This window comes from Paroedura picta, chromosome 2 (assembly GCF_049243985.1).
Source record: "Paroedura picta isolate Pp20150507F chromosome 2, Ppicta_v3.0, whole genome shotgun sequence".
NCBI lineage: Eukaryota > Metazoa > Chordata > Lepidosauria > Squamata > Gekkonidae > Paroedura > Paroedura picta.
This window is the reverse complement of record NC_135370.1, coordinates 47,471,561-47,494,806: the sequence shown is the minus strand read 5'-3', so window position 1 is coordinate 47,494,806 and position 23,246 is coordinate 47,471,561. Positions and strand designations below refer to the sequence as shown.

Here is a 23,246-nt window from a genome sequence, read left to right as displayed (position 1 = left end):
CACAGACCATTTCCTCACGAGGAATTTGCCCCCGCCCAGGTTCTTATTGTTTGCGGGTTTTAATGCTGCTTCCTCATAATGTCAGCAACAAGCCATAGCTCTCCAGTCGTTGGTGCAAGTTTTCGTCCTCTTTGCGGATGAGGGAAGGCGGTAGAATCCGCTTCCCCTTCTTGTTGCGGCACACAATGAGGTGCAAATAGGGACAAGCCTGTCTGAAAGAAGAAACTTGTGACAGTCTCTCTGGTGTTTTGACCGCCCTTGCACCCACCCTCCCCTCTCCATTTGTAGATCACTAAATAGTTTTTTTTAAAGTGCGGTCTGCATTGCTATGGGACCACAGTCCAGTGCCTCAGTGGAAATAAAATGTACTGTCGTGTTCTCCTCAGTGTGCACAGTAATATTGGGAGCGGGAAGCAGCCCTATCTAAAACACATTCATGGTTTTGTTTTCTGGTGGTAGGGGAAAGAGGAGGGCCTGTGCCCCTATTAGCATGGTGTCTGTGTTCTGTATTTTTAATCTTCATTGTGAGCACACAAACATCGGACTGTTGCCAGCCTATCAGCAACCTACCCGAACATAAATCGAGTCCATTATACAAAGAATCCCCCCCCCAAATCTTGAAAAAACGTTTTACTGTTGTGGCGTGATCCCATAGGAACGCAGAAGTGTATTTACAAAAAATTAATTTTGGGACTCAGAGGGGGGGGGGGGTGGAAGGAAGCTTGAATCCCTCAAACCACCATTGTTAGGGGATTGGTAGCTAGGGTTGATTGACAACCTGAGAAGCGGGGGTAGGGGGACCTGTGGGTTGTCCATGCTTCTGTCTTCTCTGCTGCCTCGTCAGGAAGGGAAAAGCTGCAATGAGACCGTGGGATAATGTGGGAAGGGTCTCCCATCAGGAAGTGGCCAAACGCGCAGTTTACAATTGCGCATTTGCAAACAGGAGGAGGCACGCATTGTTCACCTCCATGTGGAAATGGTCAGACACACACAAATGACTTCTGAATCATTCTGAAATTGTGTGAGCTCTAAACCGCAATTTAAAAGACTTTGGGGCAAGACATGCTGCAAGACCTTTGGGTGGCAAAGGGCACATGTGCGCATTTCGCTAGGAAGTGAGCTGTTGAGTCCCTTGTTCACTGCATGTGACTCAAACACACGCCCACCCCAGCCCGACATCGTAATCCAGGAGTTTCCAAGTAAAAAAAAAAGAAATCCTTTATTTTCTCAACGTGTATTGCTTCATTAGTGCGTGAGGTCAACGGGGAGGGACTACGATTCCCAGCTTTCCCTGGGCTCGGGGGCGGGGAGCGGCTCCGTAGGAGGTGGCTGCGGAAAGGGGGCTTTGTGCTGTGGTGCGCATTTGTCTGGCTGGCTGGTTTCGCGGCGGCTTCGGCGGCTGCTGATCTGCGGGTTCGCGCGCCGTGGCAAGGAAGCCAGCGCTCTTTGCCTCCCGAGGCGACTGCGGCGGACGGCTCATCCCGCATCATGCTTCTCCCCGTCGGGACCGCGCGGGGTGGAAACTATGCAACATGCGGCGGCATCTAAGCGCCCGCGTCTCCCGCAAGCCAGCCCGATTGTGCTGGGGAGGAGGAGGAGGAGGAAGGAAAGCATGAAGGTGGAAGGCGATCATTTCCACGGCCAGTGCTAGAGGGAGACATAGATCGGTGCATCCCCCGTGGCTCCGGTTTTCAGTTTCCGAGCTGGTGGTGGAGAGCGAGAGCAGCACGCCGGGGGGCGGCCGAGGGAAGGAATAACGGAGCGAGCGACCCTCGCGGAGTGCGGCGCGCTTCGGAGCCAACGGCGGGCGGGCGGGCGAGCGAGCGAGCAAGAGCGAGGGGCTGGTGGACGGCTCTCGCCCGCCCCCCTTCCCTGAGGAAGGGCCACCGCCATGGGCAATGCGGGCAGCATGGACGCTCAGCAGACGGACTTCAGGGCGCACAACATGCCGCTCAAGCTGCCGATGCCCGAGCCGGGCGAGCTGGAGGAGAGGTTCGCCGTCGTCTTGGTGAGTGGCTGGCGAGCGCCCTGCCTTCTCCCCCCATCGCGCCCGAGCGCGCCTCAGGCAGCCCCCGCGGAGGCCGACGGAGAAGGGGGAGGGCAGCTCCCTCAGCCCGGCCTGGAAACGGGACCCCGCGGGGGAGACAATGAAGCGCCGAGATTTCCCGAGCGCGGCGCTCGGAGTTGGGCGAAGGCAGCGCAACTGCCTGTGGAGCAGCTGATCCATTGTTTGAAGGGAAGGGGGCAACTGGCCGGGCCGCTCGTGCGCCCAGGGAGACGGGGGCTCGCGCTGCTTCGGGGAGAGTGCATGGGGGCTGCTGCCGCCCACCCTACCCTACCCTACCCTACCCTACCCTACCCCGAAGGGAGAAGGCAAAGGCGCCGGATTCCCCGCGCGCCGGCCCAAGGCGAAAGAGGGCGGCTGCTTGGCGCAGGGCGGGCGGCTGAGGCGCGCCGGTTGAAGTTCTCGCCCGTGCAGGCGGCCATTCGGTGCCCACTGACCTCTCCTGAGGAGAGAGCCGCATCGCTTCCAGTTGGAGGGGGAGGACGAGAAAAGGAAGTCGGAGGGGCTGGAAAGCGAAATCACAGACACCCGACCCATATTACAGCCCCCGGGGGTGGGGTGGGGTGGGGTGTTGAAATGCATACAGGGGGCTTGCTTGGAAAACCTCCACGTTTTCTTCTTGTGTGTGTATGGGGGGGGCGTGTTGCGAGGATGGCTTAAGTGTGCAGATTTTCATTCTTTTTTAAAAGTTGGCTTCGTAGACTGGAGGCGTTTCAAGGGTTGGCCCTTTCTTGTCTTTGTTTTTTTTTTTTTAGAGTAATTCAATAAAAACCTGCCTCGCGGCAGCTGTGTCCACAGTTTTCACAGCAATCTGCGAAGCTGAGTTTCCTCGCGGTGAAGAGGGCGTGGTTACTCCCCTTTTGCCTCATCGAGGCTTTGGGACTTTAACTCTGCTTGGGCCTGATGCAGACTCTGAAAGTCAGGGAGTTCTCTCCTCAGTCGGTTGAATTAGAAGCCTCTTAACAGATGGTGCAGATTAGATCCCTGGAGTTCAACTATTTGACACATCTCCCCCCCTCCCCCCCAAGACATACTTGGTCCTAAACTGTCCGTGATGCTGTGACTTTACTTTTGGCTGCTATTGTTCACTCGTTGTGTTTGAGTCCAGTGGCACCTTTAAGGCCAGCAAAGTTTTATTCAAGGTGTAAGCATTTGTGTGCATGCACACTTAGACGCCACCCTGAGCTGACTTGCTGGGAGGGCAGCATAGAAATCTAATTAATAAATAAACACTGAAATGGGAATTTACCAGTCGGCACATATAGGCAGAAGGTGAGCAGTAAATTAGTTCTCAACATAATGATGTTTAACATATTCAAGGAGGATACAGGAACTGCATGCTTATAAGGCTGTAATTTGTTTGGCTTCAACTCTGGGGGAAACCAAACAGATTATAATCTTATAAATTTAGTTTGTTAGTCCGGTGTCATCTTTGAATTTGTTAAACATCTTTATTATGCTGTGTATTAATTTATTGCTTACCCTCTGCTTACACCCCCTGCTTCATTGTGTTTGAGGAAGTCTACATGCACACAAAACCTTACACCTTGGTTGGTTTTAAAGGTGCCATTGGACTCAAACTTTGTTCTGATGCTTCAGCCTAACAGGGCTACCCACCTGAACTTGTGTTTGTATGTGCGTATGAGTGTAACTCGCTATGTTCTATAGAATACCTACCTATGCAGATTTCTAGTAGATCTGTGTGGATTTAACTTTTTGGTGTGCCAAATGGCAGGTACCGAGGATACCCATGAAAAGTTGGGGCCATGTATACAAAGCACAAACGTTCTATGAGCTGTTATTGTAAGGAGCAGGTGATTTATTCTATGCTTGGTGCACAGGTAGCTTTGCAGTCCTCAGGAGAATTGGGTTAAATTGGTTTAGAAGGACGCCTATTTTTGAAATCAAAACAAAAGTGCTGTGTGAGCTGCTTTTCAGAGACTTCATTGCTATCAGCAGCACCTCAGTAGTTCTGGTTTCTCTGTATTTAGTGTAGTGTGTTACGGGAAACAGCTTTTGCAGAAATGGCGGTCTTTCTAACATGCATTTAGAAGCAAGTCTTTGAAAGGAACACACAGGAGCCAGTTTCCTCTTTGCACGCATACCATTTCTTAATTTTACAAATGGCATCCTGTCAGAAAGGTAATTCTTTTCAAGGGAAAGCTATGGTGAGGTCACTTGTTTAATGTCCTATGCTTGACCTGCTTGAAGAATAACTTTCTGTTTCCTTTGTAAATAGTTTTTTCTCCAAAATATCTAGCAGCTCCTATTTCAGAGATATGTCTTTGTTTACAACCCAGTGCTTAGATGGGTCTGCTTACTTCCCCCCCCCCCCCCAGTATGGCTAAAGCATTTGTGAAGAGAAGAGGGTACTCCTAAAGTCTTACACTGGGAGGGGAGGTTCCCCTGTGGACAAGAGTACAGGTGTAGACTTTCCATCCTTTTCGTCATTTCTGATATTTATTTCTTAGATTTTTATACCGCCCTCCCATATGGCTCAGGGCAGTTTACATATAACGTTGTGGGGTCTTACATGGAACAACCAAAACATATAACAGTCAGAAATAACATCAGCAATAATCCAACAGTGACTTAAATTAACATAATAGCAATGATTTTGATCAACAATAATAACAGGAACGACAATTTAGTTAAACCCCCAGAGAGGTCAGACTGAAGGAGGTGTGTTTATATCTCATGAGAGCAGTGTATCGTCTAAGAAGTTGGGTGCCATTTGCGGTTTGTAGATTATATAAATGCACTACTTGGAAGTACTACATGGATGGAATTCTTGATGGGTGGACATGGGAGCAACCATGGTAGGTGTCAGCAGTAAGCCGGTCTGGATACATATAAAGGTAAAGGTAAAGGTATCCCCTGTGCAAGCACCGGGTGATGTCTGACCCTTGGGGTGACGCCCTCCAGCGCTTTCTTGGCAGACTCAATACGGGGTGGTTTGCCAGTGCCTTCCCCAGTCATTACCGTTTACCCCCCAGCAAGCTGGGTACTCATTTACCAACCTCGGAAGGATGGAAGGCTGAGTCAACCTTGAGACAGCTGCTGGGATCAAACTCCCAGCCTCATGGGCAGAGCTTCAGATAGCATGTCGCTGCCTTACCACTCTGCGCCACAAGAGGCTCATCTGGATACATATAAAGAGGGCCTAACCTGAATCTGCCCATTTAAGATTAAATTTTCTTGATGCTCATGGAAGTTTGTAGGCAGCTCAGTCAGCGTATGAGAATAGATTCCAAGTGATAGAATCCTTGGAAGCATTTACAGACTCTGAGAGATGGTTGCCTGGATTCCTGGCAATATGCTTATGCACAATAGCATTTAGGGTCTACAGGAGAGAGGAAACTCCCCTGTGAGCACTCCCTGCTGCAGCATCCAAGTAAGCCTGAAATGAAGTGCTCCATGGGAAAAAAAAAAACCCAGATCCATCTCATTTCAGGGCTAGACTCTGGAGGTGCCTAGTCTTAATTCTAAATAGATTCACTGTGGGATGTTACAGAGGCTGAACCCACATCTCTATCAGTGTTAGGCCCTGCCTTATCACTACTTCATGTATGCAGTTCTTAGACTTCTGAGTAAGAGACTGAAGTGAGCTAGAAGTAGTGAAACTAAAAAGGGGCAGGGGAAAATGTCCAAATATATATAGTGATGATGATGATGATGAAGTGATATAAAACCCCTGTGTTCTGTGTCCATATATTATGCATTTACAATTCAATGTTTGATGCTTTGCTTATTGCATTACTTCCCTGGTGCATGTGACTGTTGGAGGCTCATAGGTGCCTTTTTGAACCATATTTGAACATACCTTTCTCAGACAGCTTTCAAGGATAATAGAGCTGGAGACTCAACGCAGATGTTAATTTAATGAAAGCAAAGAAATTAAGAGCTAAACTAGAATTGCAATGCATTCGAGGTGAAGGTAGCTATTTCTAAAGGGAGTTTATTACTAGAGATTAGAATTCTAGGTTGTGTGAACAGCAATAGATTAAGCTACTTAACTTCTGAAGTACTTCCTTTCCACCTTTCTCTGAATATATACTTAAGCTTAAACATGCATGAATATAGGAGATGATTCACTGCATTAAGTTGTAGCACATCCATTAATTATGACATTATGTAAAGTACAATGTCAGTACAGTAGTTCAATAATAGAACTGTCTTCTATCTGTAATGTCTTGGTGGGTGGCTGTTTTGTTAATTTTTAAATTAATGTTGATTGCCCTGGTCACTTTATCATATGAATAAGTTTGTTAGTAGAAGAGCTTGCACTGGTACACCAATCCTAAACAGAGTGACACCTTTATAAGAACATTGACCTCAGTGGATTTAGATTATTTTTCAGGATTAAAGTGCAGATTTAATGATAATTGGTCTAGGGATGCACCTGTGACCAAGCTTAATGCTTCATTTGCCCAGCACAATCTTTTCCCCTCAACTCCCCATCGCTTACCCTAACTATTCACCAAGCCTCTTGATATTTATTCTTGTCCAGGATCAGAATGGTAATGCTGTGGAATCTACATACATGACTGTCCACAATAGGAATTTCTTTGTGTGCAAAAATCCAATAGCGTCGCTTTGAATAAATGGGAAGGTTATTAAGTGGGAGGGATTTCTCTGTGGGTCTCTAAAACAGGTTGCTATCTCAGGCCATAATAGAATAACTTAATTAAATGCAGTACCTGGCAACAGATAGGAAAATTGTGGTGGGGGGGGGGGTTGCAAAGCAATTTGTAGTGCTACATCAATTCTTGTAAAAACCTGGAAGTGACATAAGGTAGGCCTAGGAATCCCTCGTAAAGTTTTGGGTTTTTATAGTAAGTGTACATATGATGCTGCAGTTTCATTTTTTTCTCACCCATTATTGCTCAGAGCATTGGCAGGTAACAGTGGGGTTAGTAGCCCCATTCACAGTATTAAGTCTGAGCACATTCATTGTAATTTCATTTAAAATCCTTACTCAGTACAGTGCTTGAATAATGGAATCATCTTTCCAGCCTCTCATTTCCCAGTATAGTGTGTGGTTGTGCATACTGTGTGTTAAGAATAGAGGTCTATTGGCAAGTTTGGTAGGCTTTCCTTTGGCTTTCGTACGATTAAACTGAAGACTTGTTAGTTTACTTGTTAGTTTACGGGGTAGTCAACCTGTGGTCCTCCAGATGTGCTGGCAGGGGCTCATGGGAATTGTAGTCCATGGACATCTGGAGGACCACAGGTTGACTATCCCTGGTTTACGCCCCTTTGGTTAAAGTGTATATATTTTTTACTAAACTTGTTGGGTTGGACTTGATCTGTGTCTGAATCACCGAATCTTTCCCATAGAACTCTTTCAAAATGTAACGTTTTTTACATTATTTTAGACAATTTACCCTTGTTTGTTACCCCTGTTTTAGACTACATTTGGTAACCATGAAACTATCCACTTGTTTCTATCTTCCAGACATTTGGAGCGGCAAAGTTCTAGTCTAAAATGGGAGATGAGGATATTGTTACTCTAACCTGACCATTTCTCTTTCAACAACATTTTATTTACAGTCTTTTCGACCAGTACAGTAAATGCTAGGATATCAAAACAAGTAAAATGTTGATCAGAAACACAAGATAAAATGTTAAGAATCATAAAATCATAATTTAAACAATGATCACTGTAAAGTTATAAAAATATGACTATTATAACTTTTCTATTTGTACTTGAAAGCAAACTTATTCTCTTCCAAGGTGGTTTTTATATCTTTTCTTGTTAATAATGACTTATTAGTGCCTCTTTCTAACAATGTAAATTGTTGAAGAAGGCTGAAAGTAGCAACAACATGATCCAGCTTCCTTTTTTTGCTATAGAATTTCTAAGCAGCAACTGGAGGCCGTCTAACTACTTGAGAATATTTGCTGTGATGAAGTGGAGATAGCCGTGAAAGTGCAGTCCTATGCATTTACCCGGTTCTGAACACACTGAAACCAAAGGGTTTAGACTAGAGTAACTCACCATAGGATTGCAGTTAGAGTTTTTAAGGAAAAAAATCAGTGAAATTTTGGCATACAGTTGCATTACTTTTAAAATGTCATATTCAAACATTTCTATTTGTGTTCAACCTTGTGTTTGCTGCAGTCCTAGGAACACTTTCCCACTTGATTAATTAAAATTGGACTTAATTCTGTGTAGACTTGTGTAGGATTGTTCCCACTTGCACCAGTTTTGCCATGAGTATATCTGTGGGCATGATTATTTTTTTTCTTTAGCCCTGTAACTTATTTCTGATGAGCAATAGGGTTGTGAGTGTCCTGCATAGTGCAGGGGGTTGCACTAGATGACCCATGAGGTGCCTTCCAACTCTATGATTCTATGATTCTATGACTGTGCAGAGTCTGTTTTGTTACCACTGGGAATGCTAAACATTTGGGATTAGAGCATTGACATGGCCTGTCTCGCATGCATGAGTCCCTAGAATTTTTAAATTGAGAAATGAATAATAAAGACATATACCCATGGAAGGTGTGAGAAAACCATCTTCTTTTTGTAGAGGAAGCCTTAGTTACATGCGTCTCATTGAAATCAGTTTGGTTTACAAAGAGGTGGGCTTGAGCTGGTCAGCAGTGCCAGTGACGGCCATTGGCTCATTTCTGCTAACAATGAGACTAAACTTACTTTACTGGTGCAGGTTTAATTTCTCCCTCCCCTTGTTATATCTGTTTAGCCCTGCCTTCCTCAGAAGGCATTCAGGGCACCATTCTCTCCCCTATTTTGTTCTCACAACAATCCTGTGAGGAAAATTTGGCCGAGAGGAAGAGACTAGAGGCGAGGGTCATGCAGTGAATTTTCAGGGCAGAATAGAAATTTTGAACATGGATCTAAACTACGTAGAACAGTGGTCCCCAACCTTTTTATCACCGGGGACCGGTCAATGCTGGAAAATATTACTGAGGCCCGGAGGGGGGGGGGAATGTAGTCTTTTGCCAAGGGAAGTTTCCACCGCCACCTGAGCCCCTGCTCCACTTGCTTTCCTGCCGGCGCCCCTGACTTCCCGCCGCCCGCTGGGGGGCGGTACCAGCAGCAGCTGCGCAGTGCCACGCCAAGGGGGGACTCCAACCATGGTGGCTGCTGGAGAGCATCAAAGGTGAACCAGCTGCAGAGTGGCAGGGCAGCCCCGAAGGCAGCAGCTGGGGAGGAGGACGAGGAGGAGCCGCGGCCCGGCACCAACTGATCCACGGACCGGTGCTGGTCCCTGGACCGGGGGTTGGGGACCACTGACGTAGAACAGAGTTAATGGGATCAAAATTGGTGAGACTGTGAGCTTGACTGATTTAATTGAAACAGATATTGCTGAAGGCTGCCTTTGGTCTTTAAGTTACCATACATATTAAATATATGAGTAGTGACTGGCTTGAGGAAAACCAGTATATACACAAGAAGAGCATGAGAAATGCTCTGCTATCCACACTTATGCCAGACTTGATTCCCCAATCCTTCACTTGCAGCCAGTTGGGTGGCCTTGGGCTAGTCACAGTCCTGTTACAAGTGTTCTCACAGATCAGTTCCGTCAGAGCTCTTCCAGCCCCACTTCTCTCACAGAGTGTCTGTTGAGACTCCTTCAGGTCGTGAAAAGCAGGGTGTAAAACCCAACTCTTCTTCATTGACCAATCAGGCCTAGTCAGATGCTAGGATAAACTTTGAATTATAACGGTGACATTGATCAAGCCCTGGATAACTATGCCATCAGAACACAGACAGTCTGTAGTGACCTTGGGCCAATTACGGTCTCTCAGCATCTTGCAAGATGCCTGTTGCGGGGAGGGGGATTTGAGAGTTGAGATTCCTTTTCTATGTATATGATTCTTAAAATCCACACTATACTGAGACATATATTATTGACTGTTTTTCTCCACCTCCACTTCCTATTTATATTTAAAAACAAAGAGTTGAGAAATAGTGGTATCTCAAGCAACTCCCATTTTCCCTGGGTTATGACCAAAAATGTTTGAATGGAGACTATAAAGGCTGAACCAGTGATTCCAGCAGGGTGGTCTGTTTTCTAAATAGTACGTTCATGTTTACAGAGGACGCATGGTCAAGAGGAGGGGGCTGCGACACAGTCTGCAGACGGGTCTGACATCTGATGAGCTGTTGCTGACATAATCTAATCATTTGTTCACATGTTTGTAGTGATTCTAACACGAAACATCCTTATTCTTAAAATGGACTATTGCATCATTCAAATAAATGTGCAAAGAGAACAATACATCTTTTGAAAAAAAAGGAAATAGAACATAATGATGTCTGGTATTCATTAAAAAAAACTGCATATGCTCACAGTATGCGTGGATACACAGTATGTATGGATACTTATTTAGGATTTGTTCTTGAGAATAGTAAGTTGCACACAGATGTGCTACCTGAATGTTTCATTCCATGCAAAATGTGTTTCATTACAGTAACTATATCTTTTTAATTCAGTGGATGCTGCATGTTACCTCACAGGTTACTTTTCATATATGACTTAGGATTTGTGGGATTCAGTAGGAACCCTGTGGGCTAGGCACCCTTTGCTATACCCAGCACAACCAGGGCTGCTGTTTGGAAGTGGGATGTACATTCACCTAGTGCAGGGGTAGTCAAACTGCGGCCCTCCAGATGTCCATGGACTACAATTCCCATGAGCCCCTGCCAGCATTCGCTGGCAGGGGCTCCTGGGAATTGTAGTCCATGGACATCTGGAGGGCCACAGTTTGACTACCCCTGACCTAGTGTATAGAAGCCATGGATTGAAAATCTTCCCTAGACTCCACGACACCGCATATTGTGTTGCTTCAGGGTCAGCTGAGGGACTCCATCTGTCTGAGCAGCGTTTTGTAGAGAGAAACTATTAGGCTGCCCTTGTATTCATCCAGACTGCTTCCCTCCCAGCAAGAGCTGGAGGGGTGGTGTAATAGATAGTGATCAACTGGTCACCTCCAAGCAGACAAAGTTCTCTGGAAGAATATTTCAGCCTTCCGATGACTGCTGCAGTGACTCATCAGGTTATTTGCATTTTGGTCTAGCATCTCTAAGACCATTGGTGATCTGAGGGACCATTTAACTCTCTAAACTGATTGGTGATCCCTGGTCCGTGTGAGGTAAGCCTGGCCAGAGGCTCGGCCAGAGCCTTTTTGGTCCTAGCCCCTACCTGGTGGAATGAGCTCCCAGAAGAGCTGAGAGCCCTGGTGGAACTACCACAGTTTTATAGGGCTTGCAAGACCAAGCTCTTCTGCCAGGAGTTTGGTTGAGGTCAGAGCATAGAAGATCTATCTGGTACTTCCTCCAAATCTCTAAACATCTAATCAGTTAAACATTTTAACATCCATCTTGTGGCATGGAATCAGGTTAGTCTGGTTGAGCTGTATGAGGTTGCCAGTGTGTGTGTTTTATTCCTAATTACTGCGTTTTATTGTGATCATAAGGAAGGCCGAGCGTCAAAGAATTGAGGCTTTTGAACTCTGGTGCTGGAGAAGACTTGCAAGTCCCTTGGACTGTAAGGCGAACAAACCGGTCAGTCCTAGAGGAGATCAGCCCTGACTGCTCCTTAGAAGGCCAGATCCTGAAGAAGAAACTTAAATACTTTGGCCACCTCATGAGAAGGAAGGACTCCCTGGAGAAGAGCCTCATGCTGGGAGCGATCGAGGGCAAAAGAAGAAGAGGACGACAGAGAATTAGGTGGCTGGATGGAGTAACTGAAGCAGTCGGTGCGAGCTTAAATGGACTCCAGGGAATGGTAGAGGACAGGAAGGCCTGGAGGATCATTGTCCATGGGGTCATGATAGGTCGGACATGACTTCGCACCTAACAACATTGTGGTTTTATACTCTGTTTAAACCGCTGTGAGCAGGCTATCCCGAGAGCGGCGGTTAACAAGTCCAATAATAAATAAAATAAAATCAATCTATTGAGCAGACTTAGTCTTGTCTCAGGCATCTCCAGTTTCTTTTTTTCTTGCCCTCTGCCAGTGGCATGATTGGGGATTCCCATGGAGTAATAAATGTAGATGTCAGGTAAATATTGTGACGAGAGACCTTCTGAAAACCTGACTTGTGTCTTCACATTGTACAGGTTTGATGTTGCTGTCACTCAGCTCCCAGCGTGTTAGCAACAGAACCCTACTCCCTAATATCTCCTAGGAAAATGTTCCACTGTATAAAATTACATGGTGATGCCTTGCTTCTGAGCATACTTGCTTAGGATACTGTTTAACCTCTCATGTCGTTCATCTACCCTTGTAAATTATGCTTTAATGAATTTACCTTGTAAACTTTTTGTTTTCTCTTATTGAAAGTATCAAAAGAACCAATTTGCAAATAAGGTAGGCTTGTGGGTGTGACACACAATTTTGGCAGCGTATTTCCATATCACACTCTTGATTTAATTTATTGCTGCTTTACTGATGAAAGTATGGACCTAATCTGTCAAGTTGCACGTGTCACTTGTTCTTGCTTCATTCAGCTCTGACTAGCCTGGAAGAAAGCAGTCGGCTTGTTTCTTAAAAGACCGATGAAAAAAATTATTGCATTGTGCCTGCTTTAGCAAGGATGAATCCATACATTGCAAATCATTCCTCTTGGAAATACATATTTTTGACAGAACTATAGAAGAAAAAAAAAAAAAAAGAGCCTCTTGTGGCGCAGAGTGGTAAGGCAGCTGCCTGAAAGCTTTGCTCATGAGGTTGGGAGTTCGATCCCAGCAGCCGGCTCAAGGTTGACTCAGCCTTCCATCCTTCCGAGGTCGGTAAAATGAGGACCCAGCTTGCTGGGGGGTAAACCGTAATGACTGGGGAAGGCACTGGCAAACCACCCCGTATTGAGTCTGCCATGAAAACGCTAGAGGGCGTCACCCCAAGGGTCAGACATGACTCGGTGCTTGCACAGGGGATACCTTTACCTTTACCTTATAGAAGAAAAAAACACAAGCTTGGTGAGAAATTGTTTCATTTCAACAACGCATCCTATGTTAACCTCCGAGGGCCTAAACCAAGGGTAGTCAAACTGCGGCCCTCCAGATGTCCATGGACTACAATTCCCGTGAGCCCGTGCCAGCGAACACTGGGAGGGGCTCATGGGAATTGTAGTCCATGAACATCTGGAGGACCACAGGTTGACTAACCCCTGCTTTAAAGCATTCTTCAGCCTTCCAGATGGCTGCGTGATCAAAATGGCTGCTTGCTCAGAGCCCAGGTAAGAGAGATGTTGGCTATGATGAATTCAGTGCAAAATAGAACTTCTTGACTCCCTTGACTTATCACCTCAGTTTGTCCACCTACACTGACCAGGTCTGGCTGGTTCAAATAACTGTTTCTTGGCAACCTGCAGTACTCTCCTTCCTGAAAGTTTGTCTAGCATTCCAAACCTCTATTCACCTTCTTGTGGAAAGGAGGAAAGTTTGCCTCTATAATTGTATCTAGCCAGAGCTGTTAGCATTTGAATATAAGTGAGCCATTGGTCCAATCCCCCCCCTCCCAGTCTCAGCCCAAAGGGGAAAAAACAGTTTAAATGTAAATCTATAAGACCAAAAGGCATTTCTTGACATGGGGTATGAATATACCCCTGAATACAATGTGTGGATTTTTTTTTTACAGTTTTGGTTGAGGGTTTTTTAAACTACTTGTATACTTTAAAGACGTTATGAAGGCCTGAATTAGAAGAAGAAGAGGAAAGAGGAAGAAGGAAGAAGAGGAGTTGGTTCTTATATGCCGCTTTTCTCTACCCAAAGGAAGCTCAAAGTGGCTTACAGTTGCCTTCCGTTTCCTCTCCCCTGTGAGGTGGGTGAGGCTGAGAGAGCCCAGATATCACTGCTTGGTCAGAACAGTTTTATCAGTGCCGTGGCAAGCCCAAGGTCACCCAACTGGCTGCATGCAGGGGAGTGCAGAATCGAACCCAGCATGCCGGATTAGAAGCCCGCACTCCCAACCACTACATCAAACTGGCTCACCAAACTGAGTTTGTTCTTCCCGTAATAGCAAAGTGCAGAAACTCTGATACATACAAGGTTGAGGGGAGGAGGGAAGTAACAAGGTATTTAATCTACACAAATAGAGATTCACATTTCAACTGTAGTTAATATTTAAGACAGCCGGCATCGTTTTACTCTATGAAGGGCATAACGTTATTTGAGAAACCATGGAGTGATTTTACAAGTTTAAAAAAGAAAGAAAAAGAAAAGAGAGAGAGAGAGAAAGGATTTGGCTACAGTTTTGGGCACTAATTAGTTCCCTGTGTTCAGTTTTGTGTTACAAAGTTTTACAATACAGTGGAGTTGTGAACAGAACCAGCAAAACTTCATAAGGTCATTTGCTCTTGTACTACTCCTTGCCCTCCCCCTCTCTTTTTTTGCCTGTCCCATTTTGCTTTCTTTAGGAGCTGTTTAAACCAATCAGATTGGACGGGTTCAGGAGCTGACTTTTCCAGGTGGGACAGTGGAAGGTGTGTGATAGGATATCCAGTATGCTTCTTTATTTTTGTGAACAGCAGCTGCAAGAGGCTTCTGTTGTGTTCTGCAGGAAAAGTGGGAGTTTAATCACCCCCCCCCCATGTTCCCAGTGACCACCTAGATATGGTATTTGTTCTGCATCTCAGCATGTGCCTGCATGAACCCCCTGGAGAACCCTGGCAGGGTCAGCCGTGCAATTTTTTTTATAGTGTCTCCATCCTTTTTACTTATCTCTCATGTGACTATGGAACTGACTGACTCCATACATGGTCCTTTCCCATACCATTAAAGCATTATAAGCAAGCATTTAAATTTTACTGTGTGGACAGACCGATTGAAAATGAAAAAGCTGATGTCATTAAACATGGAAGAGTTTGGCTGGACCAAATGAAAGAGTGATGTTAAATGTACAGAAGAAAAATCTATGACATAAGTTATTATGAACAGATATACCCCATACAGGATCATACTGTAGAGGTGGAGCAAAACTGCAGAAGTACTTGGCTGAAGCGTTGACTCTGCTGTGGGCACTGTCATGCTCTCCTCCCCCCTCCCCGGGCTGTTGGCTACCCTGACCTGTATAGCATAAGCAAGCCCAAACCTGTCAGATCTTGGAAGCTAAGCAGGGCCAATCCTGTCTAGTATTTGGGTGGGAGACCAAGGATTTGGATGGAGTCCCTCCGAGGAACCCTAGAGATAATGACGCAGAGGCAGGCAATGGCAGACAACCTCTGAATGTCTGTTGCCTGGCTGCTAGACGATCCTCAGATCTCCTGGCTCTACTACACAGGTCATATGATAACAAAGTAAATAAATACCGTGTGTAGACCTTACCCTACTCTTCAGGTACATTAATTGGTAGTCTGATTGATACATGTGAATTACACCGAAAACTCCGAAATTCTTATTGCATATATGTTGAATATTTAGTTGCTTAAAAAAATAAATTTCTTGTGTCTGTTGTACAAAAGCTAATAAAGGCTGATGGTGACTCACAACATGTATTTTTATTTAAAATATATATCTGAGTCCTGCTTTCCAATTAGGCATCATTATAGCAGTTTACAGTGCTTTTTAAAAATCTAGCACTAAAAACCAACCCAGTAATTCTAATTAACACTAAATTAAATATCTAAAGTGCAGATTAGAATTCTGGTAAGGAAAAGAGAAGAATCCATTCAGACAGGATATTTTTTTCTTAAAAAGTCATGTTTTCTCTAGGAGAGGAGCAGTGAAAGGGATATGTGGACTTTTCCCTGTTCAAGCATTCCCTAATTGTGGTGCTGCTACCAAAGAGGCCATATTATTATTATTATCATCATCATCATCATCATCATCATCATTACCACTACTACTACTACTACTACTACTACTACTACATTTATATACCGCCTTCCTCGAAGGCTCAGGGTGGTTTACATCAAACAGAGATAACTGTACAAATAACTCAGTATACACTAACATAATAATAACTACTACATTATGAACAATAGAACATTGGGAGAACAATAACTCAATGCTTACAGATGGCCCAGTGGATTGGGTGAGCCTGCAATGCTGGTTGGAGGAGGGAGGCTGAAGGGGGCCGATTGGAAGCGGTGGTACTGGTTGACCATAATCATATGCCTGGTGGAGGAGCTTCCTTTTGCAGGCCCTGTGGAATTGTTTGAGCTCCATCAGGGCCCCGCTCCTCTGGGAGCTCGTTCCACCAGGTGGGGGCCAGAATGGAGAAAGCTCTGGCCCTGGTTGAGGTCAAGCAGGCTTCCTTGGGTCCAGGGATCACCAGGAGGTTGGAGCTGGTGGAGCATAAGGCTCTTTGAGGGGTGTAGGCAGAGAGGAGATCCCTTAGGTACACTGGGCCCAGACCGCGTATGGCCTTAAAGGTGATGGCCAAAATCTTAAACCTGATCCGGAATTATGTGACCCACTCTATTGAAAATGGTAAAGGAGCACAGAGAAGGGCCCCATATTTAACAGGAGATGTGTGTGCAGATGTAGTTTTTAAGATAACTCAATGTTAAGCTATTTTGGGCTTTGAAAGGGATGCTAAAAACTTTTGTTTCTAATTTACAAAAGTAGTCCATCTCTGCCAAGGCTGGCTACAAAATAACAGCATTATCTTGTCAGAACAGACTAGAATATCATGTGTTTCTTCTCCAAACATATTTGACAGCAAAGAGCACTCAGAGAAGAAATATCTGAAAAGAATGAAATTACCTGAATATGCAATGTATAAAAACAAAATGAAAGATACGCCAAGACACTGGCTGCGATCAGACAAACTCAGTGATAATCATGGCATGGGTTGGAACATGGAGCAGTTTGATATAAGAGTTGGCACGTTTTATCATTACTGTGTCAGATCTTCATCTTTTAAAATTAAGATTAAAAAGAGCCATGGGGCTGTAGAGGGATAATTTATGGGGGAATTGACTCTTTCCTTGGTATTGTTTTCCCGTCTAACAATGCTATACCAAGAATCGTTTCTGGCAATAAGCCCCATTGAGTAATCTTCAGTAGGATTCTGAGTAGTCCTTTTGGGGATTCCACTGTAAATCCTTCCCTCTGTGCAGCTACTGCGAGAAAATAAAATAGATGGATATGTAGTTCCCGAGGTTCCCCTGTTTAACATTTTAGTGTTTGACTGGAATTTTAGCAGATGTGTCAAGGAAGGGGGAAAGAGTTGGGAGAAAACCTGTGGTTGATTCTACCTGATATATAGGTGGGAGGGAAGCAATGTGGCCTGCAGAGTAATCGGCGTTTGCAAGAATTAAATGTGCAAATGTTATCCTCATCCTCACTGTTGCAATACTGGTCATTAGACCTTAGAATGCAACACAAACATTACAGCTGAAAAGAATGTTCAGTTCTTTTAAATAAAGCGGTCCCTTTCTGTGGGCACTCTTTGATGTCTCATATGTTTGGAGAAGACATGCATGATATTCTAGTCTGCTGTGACAGATTAGTCCTATCGATCTTGGTAAACTGCTTTTGTAAATTGGTTTTACTTTAACAAGTCAGAATACAAACCATTATCTGTGTAAATAAGAGTAAGAAAGCCACACACATTGTCTTAGAGGGCCGGATCCTGCAAATAATTTCTGTGGACGGAAGGATTTCCATCCACAGAACACAAGTTTCTTGCTACCTCTTGTTGTTGTCAGCCATTCAGTCGTATCCTGTGGCACACTTGTTACCATGACCCTGATCCTGCACTGCCTCCCTCAGCCGTGCAACGTTGTGGTCAGTGTCTATCCTGATCGCGTCCAACTGCGTCTTTGTTGGCATGGTTTCCTTTTTCCACTGACCAATCTTAGCAAAATCACTTTCTCCATTGACTTGGATCGCATGATATGGCCAAAGTAAGTGAGCCGGAGTTGTGTGATTTTCCCTACCAATGATGTATCAGACTTTATGCTCTGTAGTATTTCCTTGTTTGTGACTTGTGCTATCCATAGAACTCACAGAAGCCTTCCCCAATACCAGAGTTCAAAGGAATCAATTTTCTCTTGTCCAGTTTCTTCATTATCCAACTTTCACAGCTATAAGTGGCAAGTGGAAATATGATAGATCCAACTAATCTACACTTGGTAGTCAGGCTTATTTCCTTGCTTTTACATGTTTGGTTCAAGCTCATTGTTGCTGAGCGACCCAGAGCAATTTGATGTTTTATTTCCATGATGCAGTCACCAGTCACATCGATTTGTGATCCAAGAAAATTCAAGAATTCTGAACATAAGCAGGTTGCCTTTGAGTAGCAACCCTGGATTTCCTTGGTGATCTCCAACCCAGCTGCTAACCAGGGCTAATCTTGCATAGATTTCAAGAGCCAATGAAATCGGGCTAGGCTAGGCATATGTGCACAAAAATATAAGTTGCTAAAAAATATATGTGTTGAAGTGAGAGTAAAACCATTACCCTTTCCCTCCAAACTGGTGGGAAAAACAAAATCCCAAGGCTATAACTCAATTTTTATTTATGACTTTAACAGTGCCATCCTAAGCACAGTAAGCTCATTGAATGTAATGAGTTTAGAAAGGGTATAACTTTGATTTGGACTGCATTGCTGGTCTTTGAAGGCGATCAAAGAGGAACATACCAGATTTCATTCAATCATGTGTTCTGCAAGACTTCAGGGCAGGGGTGAAGGGAAAGAGTTTGTCAGTTTTGGGTCACAGAAGCAGTTAGAGGTAACGATACAGCTGTAGCATTGACAGGTAGAGATCAGCACTCCAGCAATTTCTTGGAGGAATTTTTGTACCTGCTGGGCATAATCCCCCCCCTTTACTCTCCATATATATTTTGATAACTGGAGCAAGTCAAGTTTGAATATTGGAGGAGCTAATCAAGTTTGAGTATTTTTTTAACTCTGTGCTAATTACAACAACTTTGACAAAGGAATTTCTTCGTGGTTGATGGCTTTACGGTATGCATACACCACTAAAATGGTAAAAAGAGTTTATTCATTTAAAAGAATCTTAGTATTACTTAAGATCTGAATGGTTCAGCGGATAAATTTTTTGAACGTGTTTATAAAATTCTCCTCATTGAAATTCATTGCTCCTCCCTATGTGATCTAAATGCAGAAAGAGTTGAACATAGAAAACACTGTGATGCTGCAGAGGCTGATTAGATCATGGAAACTCATTGGATGATTACCTCGATTTCAGTAAAGCTTTTGACAAGGTTCAAAAACCAAAAGGGGAAAAAAAACTGGAACTGGAACCATAAGACCACCATATTTGAAAAACATTGGCGTGACCAGTGGATGTTGTCCCCCTGATGCCTGGCTGGCAGTCAGGCCGTTGTGTGGGGGAGGGTTGAATTTGTACCACCATGTATTATATTGTTGTATATTGTTTCAATAAAGGTAAAGGTAAAGGTATCCCCTGTGCAAGCACCGAGTCATGTCTGACCCTTGGGGTGACGCCCTCTAGCGTTTTCATGGCAGACTCAATACGGGGTGGTTTGCCAGTGCCTTCCCCAGTCATTACCGTTTACCCCCCAGCAAGCTGGGTACTCATTTTACTGACCTCGGAAGGATGGAAGGCTGAGTCAACCTTGAGCAGGCTGCTGGGATTGAACTCCCAGCCTCATGGGCAAAGCTTTCAGACGGCTGCCTTACCACTCTGCGCCACAAGAGGCTCACGGCCACTGCTGAACTATTCTGACACTGCAAAAATGTTTCCTGATATCTAGCCGATTTTGTTCTCCACATAGTTTAAAGCCATTACTGCGGGTCCTATCATCTGCTCTTACAGGAACCTTTCCCTGCCCTCCTCTAAGTGACAACCTTCCGAATACTTAAACATAGTACTCATGTCCCCTCTCAACCGCCTCTTCTCCAAACTGAACATTCCCAAGTCCCCCAGCTTTTCCTAACAGAGCTTGGTCCCGAGACCCAGATCATTCTATATACAGAAAGGTCTCAGTGAAGAGCAAGAGTAAGGTAAAGAAAAAAAATAAGGTGTGTGTTTGCCTTTTATTCAGAGCAGTTTTCCCAGGGTGTGATAGAAGTCATTTCACAAACTGCTGTTATAATCATGTAAAACTAATCATAGAGAAGAATGTTTCATGAGTTGGAAGAGACACATACAAAATAGGGGTTTTTTGGGGGGGGGGGGATAGTCATGTTGGTCTGCAGTAGAACTGTTTAGATTTGAGTCCAGGAGCACCTTAAGAGACCAACATGATTTTCAGAGTATATAAGTTTTCATGAGTCAAAGTTCCATTCGTTAGCCATGAATAGGAATGAAGATTTGAGTCTTTTTATCCCTGTCAGAAGGTGGGAGGGTTGTTGTAAAGAATGCTTGTAAAGGATGCAAAGGTACAATGCATGTTGTTATCAGCTTGATTAGAGTGGAGAGGAAATGCTCGAGGCACAAAATTAACATCAGTAGTGAGATAAGAAATCCTATGTCCCTATTCAGCTCTGTGAAGTCCATTGTTTGGTACTGACTCACCATGTGTAATCCGCCTTGAATACGCCACCTACTTTAGAAAAGCTTTTTCTATTCACTCTTGGTACAAATAATCCCAGGAGTTGTCTTCCACTTTTTGAAAGTACACTTCCATGCTATACAAGATCAGCAAGTTCTCTGAAATCTTGAAAGCTTTTTTGTATGCGGGGTTTATACCCCACATAGAGTGGTCCAACTGAAAGCGTACACATATAAACTCTCCAAGGAACTGGAACCACTGTTTGCTTAATCCACCACAAAAATCATGAATCCTCCATGGATCCACCAGTATAAATTATTTATTTATAAATAAATAAATTATTTATTTATTTTATTATTATTTATTTATACTTCTATTTATTAACTGCCACGTGATCTTGGCTGGCTTGTGGTGACTTACAATATAAAATTCATAAAACACATAAAAACAACAGCATAATCAACCATCATTATCAGTGTTGGTGGAAAAACCCATTCTCCCTCTGAGGGCTTGAGGACATCTTCTGGCTGATTTCTACCATGCGACCAGGGAGGCAGGACTTATTCAAATTCTTCTTCTTCCTGTTTGAGTCCAGTGGGTATCACACAAGCTCAGTTCGTTTCCTATCTTGCACGGGGAGACAGCTAGTCAGGCAGTGGGCAGCCTATTTCTAATCTATATTTCTAGTCTAAATCTTACTTTATTTCTATTCTACTTGTATCTAAATTCTAAATTTCCTGGCTGAATGCTATTTCCGGTGATTCAAGGCAGCAGAAGGAGATTGGGGAGAGGCAAGCTTGTAAAGGCACACTCTCTGAGAAACAAAGGACCACATGGCCAGTTTTAAGCCTCTAGGGGCTTAGGTGGTAGAGCGGCATGCAGAGAGGAGGAGGCTCAGGAGACGTTCTCCTCTTAGAGATGGAAATGGAGGCTCTGATTATTGAGGGAGAAGTAGCGAAGTTGGTGGATACGTCCTCTTGTACCATCCTTTCCCCAACCAACAAAGAGGCTTCCGAAATGGCGACAAAGAGATGGACACGAGAAAGATTGGCCAGGGAAGCCTCTAAAAAGCGTGCCAAAAAAGATGCCGGCCATTTTGGATCCGGTGGAGCCATTGAGCAGCAAAACACCCTCTGATGACATTCCTTGGGAGGAGGAAGAAACAGCGTTTCTGGGCAAAAAGAACTGGCTCCTTGTTATAGAAAATAATAAAAATGGTCAGAGCAGAATTAAGAGGAAAAGCACTCATAGACCCCATGAGGATCAGGAATTTTTATCTGATGAAGAAATTGTGGAGGAAATGGAACTACCAGAACAAAATAAAAGGCTTTTCAGCCCAGATGGCTACCAATACTTATTGGGGAGATGTATGGCAGCACTAGATATTAAGCAGTCTGCAGTGGAAGAGGAGGTGAGTCCCAAATTAAAGTAAAAAGTTACTGAGGCTAATGCAGAATTTTTCCCTCCAAAAGATCAATTCCTAGAGTTTGTTTCCTTTACCTCAACCTTTTTAGAGATTATAGAGAGTGGAATGGGTAAAACCAATGGTAGATAGACCATTCCCCCAGTCTGCAAAGAAATGGTATGCTATGCCTAAATATGCAGAAGTATTTCAAATGCCAGTTATTGATGCACCCATTATTGCATTATAAACACAATGTGTTATTATCAGATAAAGGTAAGAAAAGCAGTGTATAAGGAAGATCTTTGAAGCAGGGGCAATGGCAAGAAAAGCAGCGTCTATTAGATCTATTGTGGCAAGAGCTTTCATACTATGAATGCGCAAGGTGTCCCAGTTAATTCCTGAAGACAGGAGACTTTCAGAAGGTGTTCAAAGAGTTCTGAAAGTGGTGTAATTCTTAGCTGATGTATCTCTAGACACTTCTATATTTACAGCTAGAGCCAAGGCAATGAGTTCTGCAGCAAGATGGACGCTTTGGCTGGGAGCATGGCAAGGAGATCTAGAAACCAAATAGATTGTGACCGTGCACCCATTTTATGGTGACAAGTTGTATGGGGAAAGGGCATTCAGGAGGTCAGATAGGGGGTCTCAACTGGGTTCATCCACTTTTAGAACTCAGAACACTCTTCATAGGTTTCGCTAGGAAGGCAAAAGGCTTTATTGGCAGCAGAACCAACAGTCCTTTCAAGGAGGTTACAATAACAAGAAGCACAATTATAGCTTCAGTAAAGGAGACAAGCAGGATAATAGACAACAGAAGCAGCCAAAGCAATAACTGCATGGCAGCACTGGTGGGAGGCAGGTTAACTGTGTTCAAAGATCAGTGGGTAGGAGCAGAGGTGGCTTTGACGCAGTTCCCACAGTGATTGCAGCAGAAGCATGTCCTAATGCGAAAAGACAGTATGGCGGTGAAGGCCTACATAAGCAATCATGGGGGGGGGGGTCGAGTTCAGCAAACCTGCACAAAGAGGCCTGGAGAGTATTGAGATCACCCCCAAATTCCTGGCTGCAGGCACAGCCGTAAGCTGTACCCCATCCAGGCAGGGGAGGTGCGCTTCCTGGTCCTGCCCCTTTAGCCCTTTTCTTCCCTCTATTCAAGTGATTCATCCGCCTCCATCCACTCTCCTCCAAATCTCAAATCTGCTCCTAGGGACCTATCTGTTCCTTGCACTTCAGTCCCATTTAGAGATCTGACCTTCCACAAAGACAAACTTATATCCCATAGTGCTGAGATTTAAGCATGTTGACTGACAGCTGAGAGACCCAGGTTTAAAAGCCTTGCCCTGCTATGATGTTGTTGGGTGACTTTGGGC

The 23,246-nt window shown here is 44.4% G+C and overlaps 1 protein-coding gene across 9 annotated transcripts in view; it reads left to right on the top strand.

The window, feature by feature from the left end:
• Positions 1–1,343: 1,343 nt before the first annotated feature.
• Positions 1,344–23,246, top strand: part of FMNL2 (formin like 2) — a 254,925-nt gene continuing 233,022 nt past the window's right edge. For 6 of the 9 annotated variants that reach the window (XM_077320024.1, XM_077320029.1, XM_077320027.1 and 3 more), the window contains exon 1: positions 1,345–2,008. In XM_077320024.1, the coding sequence (XP_077176139.1) occupies positions 1,892–2,008 (117 nt within the window). In that variant the 5' untranslated portion in view covers positions 1,345–1,891. Of the gene's footprint in view, positions 2,009–23,246 lie in introns of all 9 variants that reach the window. The other 3 variants (XM_077320026.1, XM_077320022.1, XM_077320023.1) reach the window with 1 other exon arrangement.